This window comes from Poecilia reticulata, chromosome 3, assembly GCF_904066995.2.
Source record: "Poecilia reticulata chromosome 3, P_reticulata-male-v2, whole genome shotgun sequence".
Classification (NCBI taxonomy): Eukaryota; Metazoa; Chordata; class Actinopteri; order Cyprinodontiformes; family Poeciliidae; genus Poecilia; species Poecilia reticulata.
Genome location: NC_088832.1, coordinates 841896 through 860367, shown reverse-complemented (window position 1 = coordinate 860367; position 18472 = coordinate 841896). Strand labels below are relative to the sequence as shown.

At 37.5% G+C, this 18472-nt stretch overlaps 1 protein-coding gene and 1 long non-coding RNA gene across 3 annotated transcripts; both read right to left on the bottom strand.

Annotated features, from left to right (window-relative positions):
* Positions 1-1829: 1829 nt before the first annotated feature.
* lins1 (lines homolog 1) lies at positions 1830-8740 on the bottom strand. Its single transcript, XM_008404947.3, has 6 exons — positions 8278-8740; positions 8113-8202; positions 7018-7150; positions 6246-6812; positions 5233-5410; positions 1830-4204 (listed from the first exon to the last, which is right to left on the bottom strand). The coding sequence occupies exons 1-6, from the start codon at positions 8596-8598 to the stop codon at positions 3562-3564; spliced, it is 1932 nt and encodes a 643-aa protein (XP_008403169.2). The 5' UTR covers positions 8599-8740; the 3' UTR covers positions 1830-3561.
* Positions 8741-12979: 4239 nt separating this feature from the next.
* On the bottom strand, positions 12980-14907 carry LOC145551031 (uncharacterized). 2 transcript variants are annotated; one of them, XR_014086786.1, is made up of 3 exons: positions 14164-14907; positions 13558-13672; positions 12980-13463 (listed from the first exon to the last, which is right to left on the bottom strand). It is a non-coding gene; the product is annotated as an uncharacterized LOC145551031 (long non-coding RNA). The 2 variants fall into 2 exon arrangements; XR_014086787.1 differs by having other exon boundaries at positions 12980-13460.
* Between the last annotated feature and the right edge of the window lie 3565 nt (positions 14908-18472).

The window sequence follows — 18472 nt, the reverse complement described above, 5'->3', positions numbered from 1 at the left end:
AGTGCAAAAAGTCAAAACAGTGAGTGACGGTCAGATTAAAAATAACATATCAAGGTCAAAGTAAAACAGACTTACCTATCCACTAACTGCCATCAAACACAGAAGGTAAGGGCAGCTGTTTATACTCCAGGTGGCTGTTTGTGTTTGCTGTGAGAAATGGAGGTTGGCAGGACAGCCCTTTATAGCACCCCTCCCCAACACACGCACGCACACACACGTACACACACACATGCAGATTCCCAGCAGCTAGTCTCTGTATAACGTTTTTTTGGTAACGCCCAGCACAGCTACAATTACCTGCGAAGGTCTTTTCCTCCCCTCCAGGAAGTAAAGGCAGGCTGACAAACAGCATCAGGTGTTTTACTGCCTTGAGGAGATCTTAATGTTCCTTTACCAAGTTTCTGATAACTCACAAAATAACAGGTTCCCTTAGAAAAGAGCCATCTAAAGAATAGACGCAAACAAGATCTGAATTAAATTAGATTTTATTTTAGATACAGACATTTACAGGATTGTATTCTTAGATTTTTTGTATTTCTAAAATTACACAAATGGATAGGCTGTTTGTTAATTGTGCTCATAATGTTGACTAGCTCAGAACCGAGGCAGGATCCTCCAGACACGACCGTTAAAGCATCTTGCATTCAGACAAAACTCTTTTTTTCCCGTTTTTCTAACTTGCTCTACACTCTGTTCAGACACCTAAAAAACAGGAGTTGCACTTACAAAGGTGTTCAGATAGTAAATGTACTTTAACATTCAAGCCAGGCACAAGTCTCTTTGTCTATTTTGTGCATCGGTAACTGAGATACAACTATTGTTTTCTATTTTCACTCCATTAAAAAAAAAAAACTTGGGCATGGTCTCATTAGCATCCAATAAAGACGTTGATATTAAACTTGCAGAGGTTTTCAGACAGGAAGTAAACTGGAACATTCAGCCAGGCAGCCGTTTCTTAAACCTGTCCATTTTGTGTTTCTTTCTGTAACATAAAGTTCTTTTTCCCTCAACTTTTTCTAACTACACTTAAATACTTTTTATGGTCATGTTCTTCTTAATCTCTAAAAACATTGATCACCTTTGTAAACTCAAATACACACAGTAAGTAACCTGGAGTAGGCATCACTTTCTGAAAGGTGCTCACTTTGTATTCTCCCAGAGATAAAGCTGTTTGTTCTCCAGTTTGATCTAATCCCATTTAAATACTCCTACAACAACAACCATTTCTAGTTGTAGTTGTTCAAAGCAACTAGAAATGATGTATTTGAGCTTATAATGGTGATCAAAGACACATTAAGCTAAGCATAATTTTTAAGAGCCTATTTTATACATTTCTCCCTGAGTTAAAGCTCTTTTTTCCTTAGTTTGTTCTAACTCTTGGTAGGCATGTTCTTGTTAAAAAATGTAAAGAATAACTCTCTTTGAGCCTACAAAGGCAGTTAGACAGTAAATAACCTGGAACATTCAAGCAAGGTATATTCATTTTTTGTGTACTTCTCACTGAGATAAGGTAAGGTAAGGTAATTTCATTTATATAGCACATTTTCAGCAGCAAGGCAAAAGTGCTTTACATTAATTAAAAAGGAAATACAAATAAAATAACAAACCAAAGCAAACAGCAAAAGAAGAAAAATAATCTAATAATGTTGATCCAAAGTATATAAACTAGATACTCCTGTTCAGGGTTGTTAGATAAGTATATGTAAGTATCCTCTGGTCTAATTTCTTTTCTGGGTTGGAAGCATAGGAGTCTAAAAAGTAGTTGCTAAGGTAGTTTTTTCTGGATTCTAAGTTTGTTCTGTTCTGGGTTTCTAGATAAGCATAAGTAAGTAAGTAAATATCCTCTGTACTTTCTAAGTATGTTCAAATTTGTAAAAGTAAATGTTCCTGTTCTGGAAGTAATTTTTTCTGGATTCTATGTTCGTTCTAATTCCTCTTCTGGATTACTAGATAATTATAAGTAAATCTTTGGACTTTCTAAGTATGTTCTAAATTTGTAAACGTAATGAGTATCCCACAGTTTCTAAGTAATAATAAAAACTAAATGTTCCTCATCTGGAAGAATTTTTTTTCTGGATTCTAATTTCATTTTTTTTTAAATTTGGGTTACAATAATAGGAGACTCTCTGCATAATAACCTAAAAAGTAATTCTAAAAGTATTGGTAAAATAGTGAGCACTCCAAAATTTCTAAAATTACTAATAAACTAGAGTAATCTAAAACGTAAAGTATTGGTCTAAAAAGTGAGTGGATTCTAAGTTTGTTCTAATTCATTTTCTGGGTTAAATAGTGAGTACTCCACAGTTTCTAACAAGTAATGAATAAACTAGACAGACAGACAAGGACAAGAACCGACAAATCAAGGGAAGATAGCACAAGCAGCAACATTCAAGACATAGCCAGCAAAGGCAGGCAGTAAATAATAAAGACGTTGTGGTAATCGGATTTAATGTAATTATATTAGTTGTGTTACCACCCCACGCCACTAGAGGCAGTAGAAGGCCCAAAAAGATGCGACTAAGGAGCAGATTTAGAAGTACGCCGAAAACAAAGGGATTTCTTAAAAACTGTGAGCTGCGCTGAAGTAAATAAAAGAGAGAATTTCAAATACATGCCGACAGTGAAAACTCTTCTTAAAAATGAAGATATATCACAGATTCAAAAAGAAACTTAAAACGGAATAGACTCCTCGACCTCCTTAGCTGCCCTAACTAATGCCTAAAGAAAATACGAGGTAGAAATCTAAAAATTTTGAAACCACTTTTATTGAAACCACTGATATTGAAAGACCCACATTTTTGTAATAAATACTTTGATCAGACATGACCTACTTCAAGACTTTAATGGCAAACAGAACAGGCAATAGCAACGACAAGGACCAACGACATAAACCACAAGAGCGTGAACCAACGACATGAACTACATATGCAGCAAACTCATATGCAACATAGAAATATGCAACATCTACATATTCATCATCTACATGCAATATAAACCAGACATCTACCAAACGACATAGACCAACAACATCTACACATGACTTCTACTTATTTTTGACACAAATGGAACCCCATATGATCTCATTCCCTAACCAGAACTTGTGATAAAGGTAGAAACATATCGACATGCTGCCAGCTTCCTTTCAGAGAAAGGGCTACCCTGTTCAACCTTTCCAAACAAGCCTTATTTGTTCTGTGTTTTTCTAAATGTGCCATTATTTTTGTTCAGTAAAACATGAGCTGCTGATGTGTATTTCTGCCTTAAATTTAGACCAGATTGTTTTTAATGTTCTCATGCCTGTAAGGAAATTACTTCAGTCTTATGCAGTGCTTTGTGAGGACATTCAGAGGCTTTACATGAAATCAGTCATTTTCCATTCTCACACTGATAGTAGGAAGTTACTGCTGCACCCATCGTTGTAACCCTGCAGTGACAGGGTGCTCCTTTCTTTCTCATGACTCTCAAACTAAAATCATAGAAGTGACACACCTCAAGTTAAAATATTGTACTCTGGAAGCCCAGTGAAGTTTTTAAAAATAGTTTATTTTTCATTCAAACAGCTTATGAAAGTGGTGACCTCTGATAACAGCTCTCTACATGTGCAAGAAGCTTCAGGAGCGATGAAGGGTTGTACGGGAAGAGTTGTTTAGTCTGCAGCCTCGTCACCACCTGTCTGAGTTCTGACAGGCAGGAGGCGGCTCTGTCCAACACATGGCATGTTTCTTCCTCCAACACGGCTGCTGCAGTTGGACACACTTTCTCACTTTGTATCACTGATAAACTGGGTTTGGTTTTCAGCTTGGAGCTCCTGTCAGTCATCAGTGCAGCTGTGGTTTGAGACTGTTTGTGTCCATCAGGGGTTTCTTCACTGGACTCGTCAGAACTGTCATACTCTACAATCCGAAGCCCAATGCCTGAACTGGAGCCTTCCAGTGGTGGGACAGAACCTCCAGGCTCAGACCCATGAGCGTCAGCAAGACGCTTGCTGCATGTCGCAGCAAAGCCTTGCCAATCTTCTCTGAGGTACTTTAGGTAGCGAACAAAGTATTCCAGGAAGCAGGTTTCAGAGGAGATGAGGAAGTCGAGGAGGATGCTGTGGTCAAAGGAGAGGCTCTGCAGCAGCAGCCCAAAGTGGCAGTGAGGGTTGCATCCAGATGCACAGGCTGCTTCCAGCACTGAATAACTGTCCCAGCCTGAACACCGTCTGGAAGACAAGAGTCCCGGTGGGAGTTAGTCCTCCCTGCCTGAAGGAGCGCTCACGTCTAAGGAATCAGCACTTTCTTTACACTTTTTCTGTTAAAGACGGGCAACTTTAACGTTTTTGGATTGCAACTAAGCCCAATATTATTCATACCCCTGGTAGTGTATGGAAGTCATTTGCAGACAGGTACAGATCAGGGTGACGGTACAGAGGCCTTCCAATCTAAAAGACTTGGATCTCATCAAAGACAGATCAGCAGAAGCTGGCCAACAGTTATTAGAAGGGGTTTAAATAGTGTAACAACAATATATTTTTCCATTCACTACACTGGTTAACAACCAAAAAAATACTCTTGTGTTTTTCAAATGTTTTAGGGTAATTTTGATGAGGAGAATCAAAAAATAACATTGGTTTTCCTCAATCAGGCCAGTTTACATGTACTTACCCTTATCAGTGTTTATTATTCAATTTACAGAAATCCCAGTTTGCAACATTTAATTAATACACTCTGTTAGAAAACTTTGCTTTTCCTAAAACGTTTTTTGGATGAGAAATATTAACGGAAATGAACTGATAATGTCACAAAAATGTCACCAATTTAGACAGAAGATCAGATTTCTCTAAATTAAATTAGAATAAAAACCTGACCTGACTGAGAAAAATGGATGGCATTTTTGGATTCAGTGGTTCTAAATAGTCCTAATTCAGATGTAAAAACAGACAACTTCCAAAAAAAAAATTATTTTTTTGTAGCCCAGTGTTAAAAACATCATCTTTGAAAGCCTTTTTTTTAATAAACTGAATCTATAATTTACTCTTTTACATTTATAGGTATAAAAAATGTATTGTTTCTCTGAGGTGTGAGGGATGCCCAACTCATTTCCTGTCAGAAACAAACTTCTTAATTGGGTGAAAATAGTTTGAAATCTAACTCGGCCAGGACTGTGAATAAATCTGGGCTTCACTCTGCATCATTTAGTCAGAAAGCAATTAAACAAGTAAATAACACACTCAGCTAATATCTGTTTTACCTGTAGCTGAGGAATATGGACAGAGATGCACTGGCTGCCTCCATTAGGTCATCATCCTGTTCTCCAAACAGCAGGCTGATCCAACTGCAAGAGTGACTGACTTCAGTCTGAGAGACGTCCAACCTCCTCAACCAGGACCACAGACTCTGTAGATTTGAGTCTGAGGTTCTGTCCACACCTGCATGGAGCACAGAAATATCATTATGCTTCCCAAAGTGTACACATGATTTTAGACTCCAGTTGTTAAGTCTCTGAAATTCAGCAAGATCTGGAGAAGTACAGATCAGACTTTTCCTAACCAAAACTGATTTAAAGGTTTTCTTAAAAAGGTCTAAACTTCCAATTCTAACATTTTATTCAAAGGTCTATACCAAATAAAACACAAAAAATCTGCAGTTGGACCGTAACTGTATCTGAGATACAGTTACAGTGTCCTTCCGGTGTTCCTACTGTCTGCAGGAATACACTGCTCAGTCAGAAACAACCAATCAGAGCGAGGAGGAGGGTCTTAGTCTTGCTTGTGTACATGCTGCTCACACCATCCCCTTGCTCTCAGCTATGCTAAAACGTATTGCTGACATCAGTGTTCAGGCTAGTTAGCACAGCCACCAATAATGGCGGAGAAACAGTTTTTCTGGAACAGTAAGTTGTTTCTCCACCATTAGCAGCAAGTACATGATGATGACTGACACCGCTAAAACCCTCCTCCAGGCTCTGATTGGTTGTTTCTGCAGATGGCAGTAGGAGCACAGAGAGATCAATCTTTTCACTGATTATGTGTGTCATGACAGTGAAAATTATATCAAATATGTAAAAAACAAACAAAACATGTTTATAAACGTTACAAACTGCAGCTTTAACCAAGCATGTATGTATTTGGCGAGAGAGCAAAGGGAATCCATGCATACACCTGGAGAACATACGAAAACCATGCAGAACTTAGCTGTAATCCAGCAGTGCTGGATCACCACTGTCCAGACCCACAACATGAAGTCACAAAGCTGAACTCTGACCTGCAGCAGCAGCTGTCTGGAGGTGAAGCTCTACAGACTTGAGAAGAACCAGACTGACTGCCCTCAGCATGGAGCCGTCCGGTTTCTGGCCTTCCTTTTCTCGCCCTCCGAAGAACACGGCCCGTTCCACCTGCAGGGTCTGCAGCCAGTCAGCAGCCACTGCCTGTAAGACGCACTGAGCCAGCACACAGCGGTCAGCATGCAAATCTCTGTGCTCCTGTACGGACAGAGCCACTCCCTCCAGGGACCAGTCCTCTCCCAGCTTCTGAAGCAGAACTCTCTTGAGCAGAAGCAGGATTCGCTTTTTCACAAAGTAGTCAGAGCAGCAGCTGACGGTCATCAGGAGCGCTGTAGACTGTACTGCAGGTATCCTCTGGCTTCTCAGACTGAGCCCAGCTCCACAAACAAAACTCGATGCAGTCAGAACCTCCAGCAGGTCCAACAGCAGGCAGAACGTCGTTCTCCAGGAGCCGCCGAAGCCAACCTGTGTCCTCTCTTCAGGAAGCAGCTTAGAACATAAAGCAGTCAGGCTGCAGTCGAACGCTGCCACGACCTCTGCAAGGAGCACTGATGGAGGAACAGACAGACGCAACGTTAGACCCAAAAACAGAGAGACTCAGTGGTTGGCAGAGGGGTGAGCAATGTGCAGCACAGAATAAATACTGCAGGACTCATTCTGAGATACCCACAAGGGAACTAAGTAATCCTGAGTAATCCTGTACATCCTGCTTCAGAAGATTGAAGCAGGATGTACGGAAACCAACAGAAGTACCTTGATGCGACTGTTTGAGGAGTTTTTTGACGACTTCGGTGAGAGACCAAAGGCAGGCGTCAAGTTCAGGACCAGGAGGAGAGCTGCTGAAAACCTGCACACACTGCTTCTGCCAAACAGGATTCACTGCGCCCTGGAGAGGTCATATATAGGGATTTTTATTTTAAAAATAAATAAATCATCACTGAGCAGAATGTACCAGTATTAACTGTTTGTGTAGCTGGATCACAAACCAGGCTGGAGGTTCAGGAGAAGAAACAGCAGCAGGATACAAAGTGGAGGAATCAAAACACCATTAAACTCGATTCAATATAAATTAAATATACTTTATTTATCCCAAAAGAAAATCAAAAGCTGTGATGGAGAGTTGTGGGAGATAATGCAGCTCAGCAATCCGGCCACATTGAGAGACAGAACGTCTCTGTGGGAGTCACAGCCATAAAAATAAAAAAAAGATTTATGCACAAATTTAACAGGTGGTCTTTAATAACTGGCCAGCAAATGAACAACCTAAGTCTGAATGCAGCTCTAATTTCTTTTTCTGTGTTTCAAGGCTCGCTCTGCGTACACAAAATGAAAATGTGTCATTTTTCCCACAGTTTTAAGATTTTTATGATCTGAACTATATTTGACTTTAAAATTAACAGATTAAAATGTGTAATGGTCTTTGAGTTCAGACAACATGGTAGTTTTAGTTTTTAACCTGTATTACGAACTTGTTAGTTTATTATTATGCTCCCCAGACCAGCAGAAGAGTATGATAGTATAGAGACGTTGTTAGAAAAATAAGTAAAAAAGAAAAAAAATCAGAAATTTTCAGTTTAATTTCAGCAATTTCTAAAAAAAAAATAAAAAATACATTTCTGACATTAATCTCAAAACTTCTGAGTTTTTTTGGGAGAGATTTACTCCCTTATACAATGGCCCATTTACAGCGAGGGGGAAGAGAAACTGCACCCACATTCAGAAGTCTGTTACAATGTTCCACCAGAACATAGGCTGTTTCATTATTTGACAAGAATCAGCTCAGCACTGCAGGAGTCCTGAAGGAAAGAATATTATGGAAAAGTCGTTTCCTTTTTTTGAACTACTCACTGATGTGCTGATAAGGTAGAGAACACACACAGACGCAGACTTTGCAGCCAGATGTGAGATCACCTGATCCTCAGATTGGAAGTGGAGCACCTGAGGAGCAAAGCGGGTTCTTCATGATGACGTCTTCTCGTGTTTGTCTGTGGTTTCACCCAGTAGGTTACTTACAAGCTGAGACATGAGGTCCATGGGGTCAAACAGAAGGCTGAGGATGTCCCTCCAGGGACCCCGGACAGCTCCATCCAGGCTCTGAGCGGACAGCCCGCAGCAGATCTTCCTCAGCAGAGTCAGACTGAAGGCGATCAGCTCCCACGCGGCTTCAGCGCCTTCATGCGTGTCCCTTCCCGGCACCTGTCCACAAACGCCAGAAAAGAGCAGCCTCGCAACTTCAGCACCGCTTAGTTTTGGACAAATTCCTCCGAGAAGAGCCCGGTAGCAGTGAGACAGCTCTCTGATGGAAGACGGCCCGGGACTCTCCGGGAGATCCATCCTTCCGCTCAGAGAAAAATAGTATCATAGCTACATCTGATCAAGTCCATTTAGTTTCTCTTTTTCCTCACTAATGGGTTTCTTGTTGTTGTTCTTCTTCTTCTTCTTCTTCTTTAACAGCAGCTTGAATCCATTATTGCTGTACTACTGCCATCTATTGGATCCTAATATCTATACCTCAAATTCTCAAAAAGATCCCGGTCTTGTGAGAAATTCTGTTCCCCTGAGAAAATCTGTTCCCCCTGTGTCGGGAGCGCGCATTGCAGCCAGAGAAGTGGATCCGGCGGATCTGACCATATTTACGGCGCTTCTGATCGATTTCTCGGTAAAACCACTCATATAATCATGTCACTTTTGTAACTTTCAGTTTAATCGGCAGCTATCAAAATAAAAATACATACATACATAAACGTGGTCTTGTGTGGAGGTCTTTTTACGCTGTTTTGTGTTATTTTAAACGCGAAGTGAATCGATCTTTTTTTCAGCTTTTGTCTCGTAAGCCTGACAAATAAAAGTCAGTCAACAAACACAGGTTTCCAACACGTTGTGTGCATTTATAATTTTTCATTTCTCATAAAGGAGGAGGATGGAAGCTGGCTGACAGCAGGGCACAAAAATAAAGACTTCCTGAAAAGATCAGAGTGTAAACTTTTTGGTAAATCCCGTTCTAATGTAAAATATGACATTACTGGATTAAGGAAATGTCTAGTATGGTATCACACATAATATTTTTTGAGAATTTGGAAACAGGTGCTTTTTATTTCACAAAGGCATTGGAGGAGAAGAGGAGAGGATGGATATTTCAGCTGCCTGAAATAATGTGTTCGCCCTCTATAAAATGGAAACAAATTAATTTACCTGCAAAGTCTTTTACTGTGTTTTTAAAATATTTGCACTTCATTGTGTGATTTAAACCATCTTTCCATAGCTACCTTATATTAATGAAATATTTGGCTTAACATAAAGCAAAAAGTGATAAACAACCTGCCAAACACCGAGCGGACATGGATATTTCCATAATTGATTGAAGGAATAGTGTCACGTGATTTTTGACTTTCCAGAAAACACCGTATGTCTTTATATTGTAATGTACTTTGTTAGATGCAATATCAGAAAAAAAATTTACTAAATTTGTTGATAAATATTTAAACATAAAATACATTTAATAAAGATTGTGAAACAGTCATATTTATTTAAACCATTTTGGACTTCAAACTTTATATGGAAAAATAATAAAGAATTAATAGAATGTATTTATTTATTCCAATGTTACGGGGAGAATGGATCATTACAGACATTTAAAATAAACGGTTCCCCGCTTTAACACTTTATTTTAAAGAGCAAATGTTATGAAAATCACAGGATTTCTTATTGATTATAAGGGGAATGAACACAGTAAAAGACTTGGCAGGTAAATTAATGTGTTTCCATTTTAGAGAGGGGGAACAGATTTTATCAGGCGCTTAAGATATTTTGTTCCCCCATCCTAACTTTGGCAAAAAAAGAGCAAATGTTATGAAAATCACAGGAATTATTGTTGATATAAAGAGGAATGAACACAGTAAAAGACTTTTCAGTTAAATTAATTTGTTTCCATTTTAAGGGGGGGAACAGATTTTATCAGGCGTTTAAGATATTTTGTTCCCCCATCCTAACTTTGTCAAAAAAAGAGCAAATGTTATGAAAATCACAGGAATTATTGTTGATATAAAGAGGAATGAACACAGTAAAAGACTTGGCAGGTAAATTAATTTGTTTCCATTTTAAAGGGGGGAACAGATTTTATCAGGCGCTTAAGATATTTTGTTCCCCCATCCTAACTTTGGCAAAAAAAGAGCAAATGTTATGAAAATCACAGGAATTATTGTTGATATAAAGAGGAATGAACACAGTAAAAGACTTTTCAGTTAAATTAATTTGTTTCCATTTTAAGGGGGGGAACAGATTTTCTCAGGCGTTTAAGATATTTTGTTCCCCCATCCTAACTTTGTCAAAAAAAGAGCAAATGTTATGAAAATCACAGGAATTATTGTTGATATAAAGAGGAATGAACACAGTAAAAGACTTTTCAGTTAAATTAATTTGTTTCCATTTTAGAGAGGGGGAACAGATTTTATCAGGCGCTTAAGATATTTTGTTCCCCCATCCTGACTTTGTCAAAAAAAAGAGCAAATGTTTTCAAACTTGCAGGATTTCTTATTGATCATAAGAGGAATGAATACAGCAAAAGACTTGCAGGTAAATTAATTTGTTTCCATTTTATAGAGGGCGAACACATTATTTCAGGCAGCTGAAATATCCATCCTCTCCTCTTCTCCTCCAATGCCTTTGTGAAATAAAAAGCACCTGTTTCCAAATTCTCAAAAAATATTATGTGTGATACCATACTAGACATTTCCTTAATCCAGTAATGTCATATTTTACATTAGAACGGGATTTACCAAAAAGTTTACACTCTGATCTTTTCAGGAAGTCTTTATTTTTTTGCCCTGCTATCGGCCAGCTTCCCTCCTCCTCCTTTATGAGAAATGAAAAATTATAAATGCACACAACGTGTTGGAAACCTGTGTTTGTTGACTGACTTTTATTTGTCAGGCTTACGAGACAAAAGCTGAGAAAAGATCGATTCACTTCGCGTTTAAAATAACACAAAACAGCGTAAAAAGACCTCCACACAAGACCACGTTTATGTATTTATGTATTTTTATTTTGATAGCTGCCGATTAAACTGAAAGTTACAAAAGTGACATGATTATATGAGTGGTTTTACCGAGAAATCGATCAGAAGCGCCGTAAATATGGTCAGATCCGCCGGATCCACTTCTCTGGCTGCAATGCGCGCTCCCGACACAGGGGGAACAGATTTTCTCAGGGGAACAGAATTTCTCACAAGACCTGTATTTTTTTAAAAACGAAAAATCTTCTTTTTCCCCTCAACACTATTTAACTGATCAACCACATTCTCAAATTTCAATTCCCTATTAAAACCTAATTCCGTTTTTAATAATCTTCTTTGATTTGCATATTTTCTACAACTAATATAAACATGTTCCATCGTTTCTAAAGTATCACACCAACTACAGAGTTCCATTTTAAAAACTGCGCCCGGTTCTTATTCTATTTATAATTATCTCCTCCCTCCTGCTTAGTCCTCTGATTCTTACTACATCGACTGTATTTTGTATCCTATATAAATGTCTTCCCTTTATTTCATTTTCCCACCTAATTTTCCATATCTTCTTGCTTTCTCTCCAAACTATATGTTTGCCTTCAGATCTAGATAACTTAATTAATTTAGATTTAGATAACTTTACTGGCATATCAATATCAATATCTTCTTTTTTAATAGCCTCCTTAGCCAACCTACTTGTTCTTGTTCTTCTTCTTTGGTGTTTGTTGTTTATTGGTGGTTGGCAAACAACGAAATTGTTGCACTACCGCCACCGGCTGGTAGTAATCAGCTGTGTTCATTTGAGATAACGAAATATTATAACGGTCATCCGGGAGGGACTCAGAGTAGAGCCGCTGCTCCTCCACGTCGAGAGGAGCCAGTTGAGGCTCGGGCATCTGGTCAGGGTGCCTCCTGGACGCCTCCCTGGTGAGGCGTCCAGGGAGGCGTCCAGGAGGCCTCCCTGGACGCCTCCTGCACTGCAAAAAGTCCCCTTTCAAAAACAAGAAAAAAAGTACAAAAATAGGGTATAATTTTCTTAAAATAAGAAAAATTATCTGCCAACAGAACAAGAAAATTTATCTTGTCAAGATTTTCTAAAACAAGAAAAAATATCTTACCAAGATAAACCTACAATATCTTAAAATTAGTGTATTTTACTTAAAACAAGCCAATTTTACTTATACGAGTAAGATATATTATCTTATTTTAAGAAAAATTATCTCAAGTAAAGAAAATGTTACTTGACACTGAATTTCTTAAAATAGCGTAAAATTTTCTTATTTTAAGAAAAATGTTCTATGTATTAAGAAAATAAATCTCATATATTCTATTTGTATTAGTAAAATTGGCTTGTTTTAAGTACAAATACACTAATTTTAAGATATTTGTAGGTTTATCTTGGTTAGATATTTTTTTTGTTTTAGAAAATCTTGACAAAATAAATTTTCTTTTTCTGTTGGCAGATAATTTTTCTTATTTTAAGAAAATTATACCCTATTTTTGTACTTTTTTTTCTTGTTTTTGAAAGGGGACTTTTTGCAGTGATATACCTAAATCTAGTTTATTTTTATTGTTGCATAGGATTAAAATATATATTTTATCATAGCCTTACTCAAGGTTCTTATGCTAAGACAAAAATCCAAAAATTGATCCTGTGAATACTGGAACAAGATATGTTATTGGCTTGCTGAAATGAAGACATAAGTTCAATTACTTTTAACATCTTTATTACGTTTAAGTTTCACATAAACACAATAAAACATGACTACTGGTCAGAATTTAAAGTCTGGATGGGCATCTGATTCTGAAACAATCCTGTAAAATGACAGAACAATGACGATCTGACACATCTGCTGCACTAAGAGTCAAGCAAACCAAATTGTCCAAAGCAAAAAAAATCTTGGGATTAGATGTCAACAATAGGAGCTTCCCCGCAATGAACTTCTTCCAATAAGCCATAGCCTTTTATATGCGGAAGTCTTGCCTCAGTTACGGACGGTGTTCTCAAGACGTCTGTCAGCAGCACAGAGAGGAGTGGCCCCAGACACACGGATGCTGAAAGGTGTAGTAGCTATGATGTCCTCCTTTCAGAAGATCAGGGCAGGCAGCATGGTTCCAATGGCCAGTAGAAAGTTAGTTTCACGATCACCACAGAGCTGAAAAGTGGTCTTGTTTGAAGTTGTTGGGTCATCTGCTAATTGGAGCACAGACAGAAAAACAATCACAAAACAAACCACGTTTTAGGGTCTAATCAGTGTAATGATGAATCAGTATCATAAATTTCTTACCTCAAGAATGTGAAGGATGCCGTCACTTGCAATTCCCAAAGTTTCTTGTAGATGGTGCAATACGTGATTGACGATGTGTCTGGCATAGGCTTCACCATGGCAACAGTTTGGTTTACTTGAAAAATAAAACAAGTCTTATTTAGTTCATGTGCTCAATTACAATATTACATGAATTCAAGATGGCAAGAAAGTTATTTTAATTAAATCAAACTAGGACTACTTAAATTCACAAATCAAAAATAGTGTTTAAAATATCCTGGTAACAGTGTGGAATATCTAACCTAGGCTTTAGTCTCATTGCATTTAAGTTTTAAATTACAGCACATAAAACACCCTCAAAGTTAGTGAAATACTAGGCGGAATTGCTCTTTAACCATTTCCCGAATCATAAGCTACGAATGAGAAGCCACCTTAGCTATGTTAAAAAACGGAAGCTACCAAGAACTCGTGTCGATATTTTTAAGCCACAGCTATTGTGGTTAATAACTGTTCAAAGCTCATATTCACAAGAGCGGCTCTTTAACCACGGATGAAAATTGGCATATCACGACATGCTAACTAGCTTCAGTTAGCTTATCTTAGAAAGACAGACAACTTTAAACTTACCTCTCAGTACAGCAGCTGTAGGGTCTATACACGTAAAAAAGTCCTCCATCTTCATTCATGTCCAACCGAGATTAGAGAATTTGCCAAAAGAAAATCTTATAAAAGTACAGTAGATAAAAGCTTAGTTAGGCTGTTACAACTGAATTAACGGTTAATCAGGGCAGTTAAATGATCTCTGGCGTTGCCGTTAGTGATGTGCGGATTGATACTGAAATATCGATTCTTCCGATACCAGAACTTAATTCTTTAAAATCTATTGTCAGATCCAAGGATCAATACTTTCAACACTTTAGTAATTTGAGATAATGTAGATTAACAAGAGCAAGTTAGAAAGTAACTAAATTATTGAGATCTTGCCGAAATGAAACGTTGTTAATGGGAACTACTTTTTCTTCCGCCTGGTGAGTATGTAATGTGTAAGGACGTAATGCCCAAGCGCAGCGTGCTGCTGACGCTCACTCACTCAGAAATGGACATGTTGACAGATTATTAAAAAAGTGACATGGAGCCATTTCAGCTGTCATTTTATAGTAGTTTTAATAATTAAACAAGGATGTGTTTAGTAGGGTTATTACTTTACTAATTTTCTCTTTTTTTAGTTTGCAACTCCATTTTCACATGTTTTCTATATTTCTGCTGAATTAAAATAGTTTATAGTAAACGAGATTGTTGTCTCAATGTACTTCTGAGTTTAAAATGAGTGCATCAGAGTACATTGTGTTCTTTTTATGAAGCCAAGACATGGATTACATTTATTTTTATTTAATTAAGAAACAAATTAATTGTCTTTTGCACAAAGTATGGGATCTGTATTGCCAATACCACCTTAAATTTTACTCGATTGGATCAGAAAGAAAATCTGTTGTATCGAACATTAATACTATCTCACTGACATTTTGGGCGCTTTCCCATGTGGATTGTATGATGTCATAAAAGGGGTTACAAACATGATGAATAAAATATTGTTCAAACTAATATTAGTAACTTATAAAGTAAGAATTTGAAATATAAACCAAAAGTTAAAATATTTATCATGACATTGAGCTAATCAATATTGTTGATTCTAATCTCATTGTGTGGAATACCAGCCATTTCAAATCACACATCAATAGAAATTTCATGACATGTCAGTAAGAGGTTGCATCAAGAAGATCAAATTAAGAAGGTCCTTAGCAGATGGAAACATGCCAAGAATTATCTTGATATATAAACTGATATTGTTTCTGAAATTGTTGTGTTAAATGTCAATCGTTTAAATATTAAATTATAATTTCCTGTACACTCTGCCAATTTATACAAGAATATAAGTTCATGGGTTTTTTTTTATTTTTCATTGACAATAACACAAAGGATTCCATTTGGACATAGTCTGTTTTAATTATCTGAATACATTTAATTAAGTATGTGATTTCGCTTTCTGTGCTTGAAATAAGAAATTTTTACTTATATAAAATAAGTTCTAGACTTGAAGTTTGATTGGTAAATATTGATATTCTAGATTCTAGCACATATTTACTCATAATAAGTAATATTTTCTTAACATTAAGCTTTTATATCTTACTGAGATAATTAAGTACAAAAACACTTAAAATAAGAAAAATATTCTTACATAAATCCCTCTTGGTGAGAAAAATTATCTTGACAGAAAGAAAACAAGAAAAATCTCCTTAATTTAAGATATTTAATCTTACTAAGATTTCAGTTTTTGCAGTGTGGACGCCTCCCTGGCGTCCAGGGACGTCAGGCACATCCCACCGACGTGGGATGTGCCTGACGTCCCACGTCGGTGGGACGTGCCCGGAACGTCCCACCGACATTCCGGGCACGTCGGTGGGACGTGTTCCGGGCACGTCCCACCGAGAGGAGGCCTCGGGGAAAACCCAGGACACGCTGGAGGGACTATGTCTCTCGGCTGGCCTGGGAACGCCTTGGGGTTCCCCCCGGAGGAGCTGGAAGAAGTGACTGGGGAGAGGGAAGTCTGGGCCTCCCTTCTGAACAGGGCCGTGCAGAGACCACTAAAGGGGCAGGTGCTCAACAACAAAAAAATGGCCCATCTAACCACATTTTAGGACAGAATATTAACAAAGCCTCTCAGCTTTCAGAGTTTAATAAACAATGATAAATTACAAAAATGTGACATATACAATCAAAGCTAACGAACATCTCCATATAGAGTATAACACTATGCCTATGTAAGATATTTTATTAGTAATTTCTTTCTGCAGGTCTATTTTGTTATAGGAAAGTATTGCAATATTCAAACCCGCAATTTAGCAAGATATGCAAATCAGAGCTGGTGGTCTAGCTCTGATTTACATATTTTGTCTTTACAGAATTACACTATTAAAAATATAAACAAGGGCACAATGCAACCTTTTAGTGGACTGTAATCTATAAAAAAGAGCTGCCTGTTTGCTACAATTGCAGTGGAGATGAAGACGGTCCATTCAGGAAAGCAGAGCTGCATCAAACTTTATCGTGGAACTGCAGAAAAACGAAAAAAAAAAAAAAAAAAAAAAAGCAAAAATGTAATTGTTAATGCATGTCACCATGAGAAAAGCCTACTGAGTTTTGCTTAAAAAAAAATTTTTTTTTTTATTTAAATCACACATTTTTGACTCATGAAGTTAACTTTCTTTTTTGCAAAACAAACTTATTTGCGCTTGTCAGAAATCTTTTCTTAATATTCTAAGTTTTTGTTTGTGACTCAAAGTTTTGCTTGTGATTCTCACATGACGTCTTGAGTAGGGCCCAAAATCACAACAAAAGATTTCTGATGTGTGCAAATAAATGTTTATGTTTGGGAAAAATGAGTTATTTAATTAAAAAAGTATTTTAAACAAAACTTTTTTTTAAAGGAATCATTACAATTCCAAAAGTTTTGATTACAATTTTATTTTACTTAACTGAGGTTAGTTTTTTTTCATTCATTAAATAATTGGGAAACAAATTTAACTTCATACTCTGCGTACCAGACCCTAACATTAAAGTCTGGGTTGAGTTTTTTCCCCCTTCATTAATGTCACTTTTGTTACATTCATTATATCTATCATGGTAATTCAGGGTGAGTTATTTTTAATTCCAAATGAATATCCTTGTTGGACTATTATTTAAGTGATTCTCCTTCAAGATACATTTACCTAACGCTAGAATAAATGAAATGTACATTATGCAGCAAAGGAAATTAGAAGATCGGATATATGTCCATTACGGAGATGATCGGTTTTGAATGGGCGATGTGCCCCTATTGCATAATAAATACTAAAGAATAACTGATGATATCATTAAAGATACAGGGAAGAAGCTTTTTAGTTATCTAGCTTTGCTAGCAAAATCGTTAGCTAGCAGCTAGCTAATAGCACAACAACAACAGCCGAATGTCTGTATGATAAAATACTGAATCGATAGATAAGTTTCTCCTCACCTGGCTGTCTCCTCCCGCTCAGTAGTTCTTCAGAGAAACGCAGACACAGAGTCCTGTCAGTGTCTGTTGTATTTCATTACCTCTCTGCTTAAACCGAGACTCCGAGCTGAAGCAGAAACGATACTTCAACGTTTTCCGTCATCTGACAAGCAGCAAGTCTACTCCACTTTATTCACCAAAAACGTTTTTTTTAATTCACCAAAAACTGTTCTGTAATCTGGAACGTTCGCTACGTTGAGCACAGTTAGCCGCCTTATCACACTATGCGAGAGGCAATTGCGTCATGCGTCACGGGCAAAAGGTCAAAGGTAACAAGGTGACCGGCTTATTATGTTGTACAAAAAAGAAACAAAAATGCAAAGAATTTTAGCACATGTTTTTATGTGTCAGAAGAGGGCTTAGGAAATAATAATACCAAAAAATAAAATAAAATTTGACCAAACGGGCACTTGGGGGCAAGGAGCAAAAAGGGCAGGTGCTCAAGCACTCCCAGCTCCCCCCCTCTGCACGTGGTTCCATTACCAAAATAACGAGCAGAGCAGGAGTTTAAAATGAACTAATCACCCACTGCTGTGTTCAGGGAGGCTTATTAATGATCGCAAAAATAAATATCAAGCCTGAAAACCTGATATCGAAACGGGCTTAATGTTTTTAACGTAATCTGTGCTCGGCTCAAGGAGCTCAGGTGGTTGCCGTGGCAACGGGTGTGCTTCAATGACAGAGAGACTGAGAGTAAAAAGGTGCAAGTGGTTTTGAGTTGATCACCTGTTCGGGTTAATTTACCTTTGCATTGGCGCATCACAGCCGCTGTAGTTTTTGAACGTTCAATAAACGACAAACTTGGACTAATTACCTCGTTCTTTGTGAGTATAAGTCATTTACAAC